Source organism: Triplophysa rosa, unplaced genomic scaffold (genome assembly GCF_024868665.1).
Source record: "Triplophysa rosa unplaced genomic scaffold, Trosa_1v2 scaffold452, whole genome shotgun sequence".
Taxonomy (NCBI): Eukaryota; Metazoa; Chordata; class Actinopteri; order Cypriniformes; family Nemacheilidae; genus Triplophysa; species Triplophysa rosa.
Genome location: NW_026634455.1, coordinates 41867 through 54017, shown reverse-complemented (window position 1 = coordinate 54017; position 12151 = coordinate 41867). Strand labels below are relative to the sequence as shown.

General features: G+C 40.8%; 1 protein-coding gene and 1 long non-coding RNA gene across 2 annotated transcripts; one reads left to right on the top strand and one right to left on the bottom strand.

Annotated features, from left to right (window-relative positions):
- Window positions 1-2377: 2377 nt before the first annotated feature.
- LOC130550859 (V-set and transmembrane domain-containing protein 4-like) lies at window positions 2378-4282 on the bottom strand. Its single transcript, XM_057328375.1, has 2 exons — window positions 4155-4282; window positions 2378-2790 (listed from the first exon to the last, which is right to left on the bottom strand). Exons 1-2 carry the CDS (start codon window positions 4204-4206, stop codon window positions 2378-2380), a joined length of 465 nt encoding a protein of 154 aa, XP_057184358.1. The 5' UTR covers window positions 4207-4282.
- Window positions 4283-8558: 4276 nt separating this feature from the next.
- LOC130550860 (uncharacterized) lies at window positions 8559-9523 on the top strand. The gene is made up of 3 exons (XR_008962504.1): window positions 8559-8746; window positions 8833-9132; window positions 9302-9523. It is a non-coding gene; the product is annotated as an uncharacterized LOC130550860 (long non-coding RNA).
- The last annotated feature ends 2628 nt before the right edge of the window (window positions 9524-12151 follow it).

The following is a 12151-nucleotide window of genomic DNA, read 5'->3' as shown; positions in this document are numbered from 1 at the left end:
AAGAACGGGAGCATCCTAGCCTCTGACTGGGGTTGAGAGGATGCCCAGAATTTGAGCGGGCGTCTTGCGAGTTGGATCGCGTAGCCGAGACGGATCGTATCCCGTAGCCACCGTGACGGTTTGGGGCTCTAGTCAGGCTCCCAGGGATTGAGACAGGGGCTAGGAGTACGATCTGCTTCATCGACCTCCCAGGGGGTGGTTCGATGGCGAGCAGTGCGGATCCCTTGTCATGGGTAAGCCCCCCGGGAGGAGATCGGCTCTGCTGCCTACCTGCCTGGCGATGATGTAGCACAACGCACTGTCGATTGAGAGTGCTGAGGGCTGCTGATTATCTTCAACATTGGGTCTCGCCTTGACACAAAGTCGAGTTGCCGAACACCGTCGTGTAGAGGGTGAGAGCGGCTGTGATAAACACCCAGAGAGAGAGGAAACTCTAAAGAGAGTGGGCTGTTGGGACGGGGCACGAACCGTCCCCGATCGAGCAACCAGTGATGGAATGGCTGGGGTCGGGCCCAGTGGTATTCTCGATCTCCCTGGGGTCTTCCCATGAGGGCCGCTTCTGCTTTCGCCGTGGCTGCTGACGGGGCAATGGTCTCCTCTTCCATGTCTCTTCCGGGGGGGCCACCTAAGTGGGGGGCGCCGGAGCCGGAGGCCGTCGAAGAGGACCAGGGCTGCTGGGAAGCAGACGGTGCACGGGACTCGACGGCCGAGGGTAGCCGAGTCGCGGCGGGGGAGGATATGCTTGATATCCTCTGTCTGCTTCTTTACTGTCGAGAACTGCGGCTCGACAGTATCACCAAACACCCCCCCCCCTTGCGAGATGGGTGCGTCGAGAAAGCAGACCTTCTCTGCGTTGCTCATCTGCGCAAAGTTCGGCCAGAGGTGTCTCTTGTGACCACAAGTGTGATTATTTTAAACACCCCGAAATCCCTTACAGATCTGTCAGTCCAACTTCCGTCCTGGATGACCTGCAGATAAAGGATGATGTGCTCCTAGAAAAGATGAACGAAGCACCTAGTGTTGAATATGGAAGACAAGTCAAGCATAAGAAAAACAGCACCAACGTCCCCAAATTCAATGAAATACTGAATAATTGAAGTAGCAGTCCCTCAGAAAAACAGTGGATAAGGGGGAGCACATGCTGATGTACAAGATGCCCACAGCCAAGTTGTTAAGAGTAAAGTTTGCAAAACAGCAGCTAGTAGCCAGAAAGACACTGAGCTGGACCCAAGAGCTAGACCCATGGATGTGTCCACTGAGCATGGCCACCTTGATTGCTGAAGAAAATCAGGAATGCATCACATCTCCTGTCAAAGAACTCTCTAGAGATCAACTTCGTGAAGCCCAGCAAGAGGATCTGCTGCTTGGAAAGGTCAGAGAATGTGTGATGAAGAAAAAACAGAATCTGAAAGGACAAGTGATACATGAAGACATTAGGATCATGGCCAGGGAAATTAACAAGTTGTGTATAAGCAAAGATGTTGTCCTGTACAGCAAAACAATGAATCGGTGTCAATTTGTGCTACCAAAGAAGTTTCGTCCATTGATCTATAAAGAGCTAAACGAGGAGATGGGACACCTGAGTGTTGAATGAACAATGGCCGTTATCCGTGACAGATTATTTTGGCCTCGGATGCAGTGAGACATTGAACACTATGTGACCAAGGTGTGTTGCTGCCTGAAGAGGAAGAGGCTGAATAATCCTACCAGAACTCCCCTGAACAATGTGGTAACCACACACCCTTGTGAGATGGTCTCCATTGATTTCTTAGACCTGGAGAGTTGTAAAGGAGGATATGAATATATATTAGTTTATGCCTGTACCAACAAGGCCGCCAGGACAGCTGCTGAGAAGATATTCGGGACTTTGTTCTGAAAAATTGGCTTTCCGAGTAAGCTGCATCATGTCAGGGCAAAGAATTAGAAAACAAGCTCTTTGCTAAGCTGGAAGAATACTGTGGGATTCAGGGCTCACACACTACTCCCTACCATCGACAGGGAAACGGCCAGGTGGAGCATTTTAATAGAACGTCTATATGGTAACTAAGTGAATGAAAGCCAATCTGTAGCCAGTGTCAATAGCTTTTAGCTGTCACTAAGCCAGGGTTCACTTTGTTGTGTCCCTGCGGCATACTCAAACTCAGCTCTGACTGCCAAAAGACATATATATATATATATATATATATATATATATATATAGCGTATAAATATTAGCTAACATTTCCACGTGTTTTTAATGGAATATCTAACACATTCAGTTTTGAAGAAGTTTCTGGTGAATATTTTTTCAGTTGTCTCAAAAGTGTAGACCCTTTAAGAGTGTAGATGAAAGAAAATATCAAGAAACGTCACACAAAAAAGCATATGGAATAGTAAGCTAGATCAGTGTCTCACCTCTGAGCATTGTGGAGGCTGAGCTGTTGGTTGATGCTTTCCAACGCTTCTGATGCTTCTTGAACTCCTGGACTCTGCAGCTATAAAGACCCCTGTCTTGTTCTGTGATGTTCATGATGAGGAGGTTATATATCCTCCCCTGCTTCACCACTGTCAGTTTCATTTTAGGCTTCTGGAAGCTCTTGGTGTAATTTCCATAGAACTTTTCTTTCCTCATGTTCACCCTTGCCACAAGCAGCTCTCCTCCCCACTCGGGCTGGAACATCCAACGCAACACGGGCAGGCTCACTGACCTGCTACACTGACTCACCTGACAGGACAAGGTGATGTTGTCTCCCTCGGCCACCAGAGTGAATGGAGATGGAATGACTGTGACATTGATAGCTGAACAAATATCTGGAATAAAAAGTATATGTTGGCAAAATAACACACTCTTTTATTAAAAAAGTTATTGTTAAAAGTCTATCTGTGCTAATGGTTAGCTGAATGCACTACGATTAGATATTAAAGACCCACTGTCTGAAAAAAATAAAATTATAAAAAAATGTCAAAGGAAACACTTATCCTATCTATCATTGGTCAGACAACAGAAAGACCTGTACCAAACTCACACTAAACTTATGGTGCAGGTTTGGGTTAGTTGGTTAATGCTTTGATAGTGCCACTGGGTTTATACTTTTCAGGGAAATCAGTCTATGCATAGCTTCCGGTCTGTGTTTGGTTATAACAATTTATTTTAGATTTAAGGAGGTTATATATCTTCCCCTGCTTCACCACTGTCATTATAAATTCATTTTAATATTTTATTATATATTATTATATTAAATTAAAACTAATCAGTTTCTGATTACAGTTCTATGTGGAGGTTAACCGGAAGTTAATTTTGGTTAACATAACACATTGTTATGTTATCGCCGCTGAAACTGTCTATAGTTATCTGAGCACATTAAGTTGTGTTAAGTAAAAATATTATTATATTATATTATATTATATTAGTATTTTAGCCTTTAAAAAAGTGGAAAGTAATGTGTGCTGGGAAATAAAAAGTGAGAGTCTTTCCATGTTATGCAGCCTTTGCTTAATGAGCCATTTTGACAGCCCATCTGGGGTGCATTATTTGGGTGGATCGCAAACATGGCACGAGTCTCAACAAATAAAGAGAGAGTTAATTAAACAAATGTTTCAATTCTGTAATTCATTCTTTGTTTTTGTTGTGAATTACTCAAAATCAATTATGTTTATGTCTACTATGTCATGAAGTAATCACAACTTTCAACAAAGTAAGCATTTCTTTAAGGAAACAAAATCTCATGGGCCAGTTCTTGCTGTTTAGGATGCTATTTATAAACATAAAGTCACTATGTGTATAAAAGCAAACATATGACCTTGCAAGACAGGAAGCAGAAACCACAAAACTATTTTCCACAAAGTGAAAAAGTGATACAAACCAAAATTAGGAAAGTTAAATGCTTATGTCTTGTAATGAAAATTGCTTTAGTGTTTATACTCCATAATGTATATAAGTTGACTTGACTGATTTGGATAATAGATGGTCACATCTGGTTTATCTCTTATAAGAGTTCATATTAAACTTGAGCTTTATACAACATTCAACATCTAAAAAATGTTCATACTGTAGCATAAAACCACAAAAAACATCCACAGGTGACAATGTAAAAGAAAAGCATGCATTATAAATAGTCTTGCTATTCTGAATAACATCACATTGCAGAATTTAAATTCAAACAGATTGCACTTACTTCCAAAAAAGACGCTAGTCAGGAAAGCTATTACCACAGCAGAGATCTTCATTCTCCAGTCTGATGGGTTCCATGCAACGCCAGATAAATTTCTTCACAAAAAAGTACTTGTGGATGATTTTTCTATTTTTTCCAACCCTTTCCTCTGTGTAACCCGAGACAGGGCACACTCTGTTTTTACTTGGTGCACACCCTTCTCTCCACCCCCTCTGTACAGATCAACACACTATACTCAATGAAGTAAATGTCATTTCCCTCTAAAAAGGGGCAAAATGTAGTCATCCAGTCCAGTTAGATCTGTTAACCTAAAAATTATGTTTACTGTTGTCTCAATGAAATGATTAATTTCTGATTAAATCCAGTATTCTTGCAGTATAAAAAAAACTGGAGCTTGTTTGATGGTTTCGGACTGCATACAGTATATTTCATTTATTACTTTCTTTCTTATGATCTAGAGTTTTTTTTTAAGTTAAAATTTCTGTATTCGTTCTTACTTAACTAAGTGCTTTATTGAGATCTATAATATAGCTGCAAGCAGCGATATGGGGCCTAGCCCGAAAGCGCACCGAAGAGTCACAGCACCGCAGAGTCAAGAGAGTGTCAATGGCAGAACAGGATAAGAAGAACAGGATAGAACGAAACACAGACTTAACATATAAACATACCACGCTTTAAATGAGTTTTGAACCAACGAAGTTGCACCACTCAGCCACACTATTAGTCACTGTCTGGAGCTATGTCAGCACAAAGCCACACAGGTGCAACACAACTAGCAAAAACCACAGAAACCAAACATTCATGAAAAAAGGACAGGTTGAGCGGAAAAGGTGGGAACGAAAAGTTGACAACATATAAACTTAACACTCGTGCCACACAGGATTCAAACACCCAACCTCAGTGCCACAAGGCACATGGTTCAGCAAATCACATCACACAGCTGGTATGTAGCACAGAGGCTCCTGAGGAGACGTATCAGAGCTCTACCTAGCTTTCTACAACTGCGGGCACTTTTAAGTCCCAGCAGTGAAATTTTAGATTTATATCAAAATGTGTCATATGACGCATTATAAATATATTTACAGTGTTATCACACACCTTGAAAAAAATATATATTAATGATTAATGTGATTAAAAATAAAATTATATAGCATTTATTGGTCCAAACACTATTTTTGTTCATGTCCCACAACTAAAATAAGCTAATTAAATTACAATTTGACATTATTTCAAATGGAATTGTTTAATATACATATTAATTCATAGCATCGTAAATGTTTTTGTATATTTTACTGATCATTTTTATAATTTTTGAAGTAAACGTGCATGTCCCACACTTTTAAGTCCTTATCGCAACAATGAAAAAGGCTTTTATAATGTCTATGGAAACAGAAATGACCACATGAGCACATTAGCCGACCTCACTACCTCACTCACAAGATCCCAAAAATATAAGGCACATATAATATTTTCTGTTTCAGTATTTGTTGTTAGCTTAGTAATTATGTACTTTGAACTACATTTAAAAAAAATGAATATATATAACTGTTTAAGTATATTAAGATGCTAAGAGTCAATACGAATGTAGTAGACCTTACTAGCTGCATGGGTTCACTGACGGTTCACTGACTCAGTCTCGCTCTCTCTGGCTGAATCCAAAATCACATACTGCCATACTATATAGTAGGCCAAAAGCAGTAGGCCAACGAATAGTATGTCCGAAACCTTGGTCCTCATATAGGGCAGAATTTCCCAGCTGGTTCACTATTTCTTGCGAGATCTTGCCGTCACATTTGTTAAAGTGCTGTAGCGTAAAGTTAACCTGTATAGATAGTCAAGTATATTTGTGATTTTGATGTGAAAACACAGTGTTTATGTGTAGCTTAAAGGGGCATTCCACGCACACACGTGTCTTCGAAGTAGACTTAACGTTACATATATTAAAACCATACACAAATTAAAGACGCTTTTTAATGTCTGTGTAACATGTGACCTGTCATTTTCTCGATAAGTATTGCCAATGAGCACATCACAACATTTAATTCAATTCAATTTTATTTATATAGCGCTTTTCACAATGGGCATTGTTCCAAATCAGCTTTACAGGAGAAAATAAGAAAAACTGAAAATCACAAGAAAAAGTTAAACACAGCACAGTGCATGTTTATAGAACAATCAAGATTATTCTAGTAAATAATATCTAATAAATGCAGTCTCCCGGTGGTTTATTTAGCATATTTTGCATTAAGTGAATGCTTGGCTGAAAAGATTTGTCTTCAATCTAGATTTAAATTGGGAGAGTGTGTCTGACCCTCGAATAGTACCGGAAAGGCTATTCCAGAGTTTATGTGCTACGTATGAGAAAGCTCTACCCCCCTTGGTGGATTTAGTTATTCTAGGTGTTATCAAAAGTCTGGAGTTTTGAGATCTTAGAGAGCGTGATGGGTTGTAGTGTGGAAGAAGCTCTTCACAACATGAAATACACATCACAGTACTTAGCTTATGTCTGTTAATATGTGTTACAAAGCATTGTTCACTTCTTGCATAGACACATATAAGTAATGTAAATAAACATATTTACTTAAGTTACTAAACATAATGTATATATTTTATTTGTCCATTAGTACTGTTGATAAATTCAGGAAAACGAGAGTCGAATAAACAGCGAGTAAACTCATGTGCAACTACCGCCACATTTAAATGTAGTATTGAGCACAAATCACAGAGGTAACTTGAATCTTGTTTGACTGTTACAGGGACAGATGAGCACACTCGTTAAAATCACGAAGGTGGCACGGTGGTCAGCTGTAGTGGGGTTCAACGCCTGTAGATACAGGATAATTAGTTACAACAATAAATTGAAATAAAGCTTTGATTTATGTGATGTTTACTTCTATATGTATTAATAATTATTAAATTAATTTATTTTCTTACATCAAATTTACATATTTTTATTTGTGTTTATTCTAAAGTTTTCTGTAAAACGGATTAAAAAGGAATAGAAGATCATCAATATGGCGGACAACGGCCGATCACATTCATTGAGTATGCGATTTCAGACTCAGCCTCTGTCTATGTGCGTGTGTCTGTGATCATGCTGATGAGTCGATCAGGGTCAGCTGTGGCTCATCAACATGGCTATTTAAGAACCAGGCTTTATGTCCCTTGATGTCAGATCGTTGTAGTTCCTACCGTGTTCCTGGTTGTGTTCGAGTTTCCCTGGTCCTGTTCTTCGTCTCCTGTGGACTATTGGTCCTGACTATTGTGGGCTATTGGTCCTGACTATTGTGGGCTATTGGTCCTGACTATTGTGGGCTATTGGTCCTGACTATTGTGGGCTATTGTTCCTGACTATTGTGGGCTATTGTTCCTGACTATTGTGGGTTATTTTCCAGTCTGCTGCGGACTATCTTTGGATTTACCTCCGAGGAACACGGCTCCACTTGCGTCTGCGTGACCAAGAGTGACTATTCATATGCACATGCTTCATCTGACTCCTGCACTCTGCCTGACTTGGACTGTTCTCAAACAATTTTTTTAGTTATTTCACATTCGCTCCAGAATCCTCCTTTGTGTTTGTGACAGAACGATCTGACCTACTATGGATTCAGCGAATGCATCGGACCTACAGGGTTATTTTGGCCAGCAATGACTCATGCATCGGTCGTCAGGAAGAACAGATGGTAGCAAACCGGCCGAGCCATGCAAGCGTTGGTAGCGCAGATGTCCGAGCTCACCACCCAACTCCAACAGCTGAGGTCGCCCACTGCGCGAACCCCGTCATCTATTCCCCCAACTTCAGCGAACATAGGATATCATGACGAGCCGCGGCTACCCCCACCCGAATCATATTCCGGTGAGCCCAATCTTTCTAGAGCATTTTTAACTAAATGCTCCATGTTCTTTTCTCTGCAGCCCTTGACATTTTCGACTGAACAATCCAAGGTGGCATTAGTGTTGACACTCTGCCTGACTTGGGCTGTTCTCAAATAAATATTGTTATTTCACATTCGCTCCTGAATCCTCCTTTGTGTTTGTGACAATATTAACAAAAATGTAATTTCCCTCAACATGTCTTTACCTCAGCACATTTTCAAGGTTTCCTGTATAATAAATGACAAATATAAAAATAAACATGTTCCAGATTATAATCTTAATGAATCCATGTGTAGTGATGTTGGTGAGTCACTTAATCGTGTCACCAGCATCAACATATTAACTCCTGATTAGTTAGTTGGCTAGTGTCTATATAAACCAGGTGGTAATGCTTTGGGGTGTGCGTTACGGTCAAAGTCCCGCCCCTTGTGCCATGAGAGGAACTGCAGAGGTACGTGGCTGTATAGCTTAGCTACCTGATAAACTGTTTGGGAAGTGACCATCTTGTTTTGGCCATGTTATAGTGTGATGCTGGGTGCCTGACATTTCTTACGACAACGACGCTTTCAGCTGTGTGCCGTCAAGGTTTTTGTCCGGTTGCCTCTTCGGGGTAAAACGGCTCAAGTTACAGCGATTGCTGGGGCCGTGTTCGGAAAGCTAACGCTAATGCTAAAGTTATCGTATCGCTGGGAGTGTTACAGCATTAGTGCGTTGAGTAGGTAAGCTTACGGCAAAATAGGATTATCTAAAATGATCTATTAACTGAGCTTTTAAATCAATGTTTTGTTTTCTTTGTGTGCTAAAGCAGACCGAGGAGAGCAGTCAAGGCGGCACGTCTACTCTGTCTTGTTCCCGGAGCCATGCTGCTGTTTTGTTTTGTGTTTGTTACTTGGAACACTATTGTGAAGATTAAACTGATATGCAACTGTGACATTGGTCAAGTGTCATCTCAAGACCCTCAAGTGGTCCTGGGTTTCTGTGATGCGTCCACTCTTCTGTGATTCCATTGGGGTGGGCTTTCTGCCCAGTGTTTCGTGTCATTACAGTGGTGGGCCATGGTATCGGTTATTGTCATACTGTCATTGCGACGTGAATTGTTGTAATGGTATGACCTCTGAAAAGTATATTCTGGAGATGGTATAATGTCCCATGTTATGTGAGAGTATGGTGTTCGTTTTTTTTTAATTAGTTTATTTTGAGGTTTTTCTTATGCTGTGTTGTGGTCTGAAATTGATGTCATTGTTTATGTAATTATTGTTGTTTTGCATTTTTAGGGGCTGAGTGCTCCCGGAAGCGGGCTGGTTTTCGGTCCTCGTCCACGTGGTGATCCTAAATTGCTGTGTATTTGGTGTGATTGGAGTGGTGTGGTTTTGGGAGTGCATGTGTGCTATCGTACCCAGCCCGCTCATCCATGTAGAAAACCTCTACTCTGTTTATTATTGTGATTTTTGTTCCTATGTTTAGTGTTGGCCAAAGATGTTAAAGCCACCAACAGAATACATGGAATATTTTGTATAGAAACCTGCGCCTCTGGTCCTTGTCGTTCTTTTACTGGGATCTAACCTGCGGGTCTTGGTTGTGTGCTCTTAACCTCCTTTTTTCCCCATTAACTTGGGGTGGCGTAGTCGTTATGCGAGCCGGGTGTTGTGCCCGTGCTACTCGCCATGCTGCACATGCAATTTTGTTTGTCAGAAAAGTACCCGTAGTTGCAGAAAAACCCAAAGACAACAGAAATAGAACTACATGAAAACAGGCAGGTTAAGAAGAACAGGTGAGAACGAAACTTAGACTTAACATCACACACGAATTAAAACCCTCAACCCCTGAGACGCCAGGCACATGGTTTAGCAAATCACGCCACTCAGCTGCCATGTTGCATCCCAGGCTCCTTCCGGTTCATGTCTGCATTGCTGCCGTTAGACCCTGCAAGTGCACTTCATTTTAATATTAGTGTATTTTATTACCGTTACTTCTCATTGTCGTTGTTAACTTATCCTGATATCTCAATAACCCTGTTCTTAACCTCTGTTATTTACTTGAAGATTCTAAACCAAAATTGAAAGTTAATTTAACGCCGTTAGCATGGCATTAGCGTGTTAGCTTGCTTTCTGTTTACACTGTGGAATATCATCTTGCCTCTAGTTTGTCTTGTATGCTAACTGTTTCTGTTTTTAAGCGTATATACTACGATTCAACCTTGGTAAGTCGGAATTGCACTTCAAACCTGGTGAGTTATGGCTTCTATTCCTATTATTGTTACTTGCACCTCATGTCTTATGTTTAGTTTAGCTTTCTCTGTCAGCTGCGAGGGTTTTATATGCGATAAATGCAGGGAAATAGTTAGGCTGACAGAGAAGATCTTGGAATTAGAGTCTCTCATCTAATCTTTATCTGAGGATAGTAAGAGTTTAAGGACCATAGAAAACACTTTGGATGTGAGCAACGTTAGCACACAGCTCGGTTCCGGTTGAAAATCCCCCGCAGCTGGGAAACTTCGTGACTTCGAGATGGCGTAGTCACAGGACAAAACATCACTCAACCGTTCCGATTGCAGTCTCGAACAGGTATGCCCTGCTCAGTGATGCACTGACTGAAAAACCTGCAGAAAGTGCCCTAGTTATCTGTGATTCTATTGTTCGGAATGTTAACATAGAGGCACCAGCCACCATAGTCAAATGTTTACCGGCAGCCAGAGTGCCTGACATCAAGTCAAATTTAAATGTTGGCTAAGGCTAATCGTAAATTTAGTAAGATTGTTATTCACGTCGGCATAAATGATGTTCGACTCCGTCGATCGGAGATCACAAAAGATAATATTAAAGAGTTGTGTGAGCTCACAAGCACGATGTCAGAAACTGTAATATTCTCTGGCTCCCTCACTGCTTATCTTGGTGATGATATTTATAGCAGATTATCATCACTAAATGGCTGGTTGTCTGAGTGGTGCCTGCAGAATGATATAGTTTTTATAAATAACTGGAAGATTTTTGAGGGCAGACCTGACCTGTTTCCATCCCTCCTGGGCTGGGGCTTCCCTCCTGTCTAGAAATATGGAAAAAAGTCTTAATAATGCTAAAGCTAGACTCACTGGGGCCCAGGTCAGGGAGCAGACAGAATGGCTTAACCAACTCTCACGTCGTAGAATACACAAAATGTACAACATCGTAAAATAGAGATCGTGTCTGTCCCCCGGATTAGCAAACATAAAATAATGCATAAACCTCTTGAAAGTAATTTAATAAACGTTAAACAAATTAAACATGAACAAAATACAGATAATCAACTGTTACGACTCGGATTGCTAAATATTAGATCTCTCTCTAGTAAAGCAGTTTTTGTTAACAATAAGATAATAGACATGCTCTGTTTGACAGAAGCATGGCTAAAACCAGATGATTATATAACTTTAAATGAATCTGTCTCCCAAGATTATTATTATAAACATGAGCCTCGTCTAAAAGGCAGAGAGGGATGTGTCGCAGCACTTTACAATAACTATTAGCATTTCCCAGAAGTCTAACTCTAAATACAATTTTTTTGTTATGGTACTTCATGTTTCAACACCTAATACTAAGGATAAAACATTTTTTAAATTTATTCTAGCTATTGTATATCGGCCTCCAGGGCACCACAAAGATTTTATTAAAGCATTTGGTGGGTTCTTATCAGAACTAGTACTGGCCGCAGGTAGAGTCCTTGTCGTTACTGACTTTAACATCCATGTAGATAACGATACAGATGCCTTAGGAATGGCTTTCAAAGACACTCTTAACTCCATGGGCGTTAGTCATCATTTCAGGACCCACTCACCTTCGTAATCATACTTCAGATTTAATACTGTCTTATGGTATAAATGTGGACGACGTTAAAATCTTTCAGCAGAGTGAAGACATTTCGGGTATTAAGTTTGCTTCACTTGCCTATGGCTGCAAATAAAACGTCTCGGTTACGTTTGTAACCTCGGTTCCCTGATGGAGGGAACGAGACGTTGTGTCGAACCGACAGATGGGGTTCGTCCTTGAGAACCAATCGCTTCCGACTTCTCTAGAAAAGGCCAATGAAAATTGGCGAATGAAATTTGCATGCCGGACTCCGCCCCCGGATATCCGGGTATAAAAGGGAGA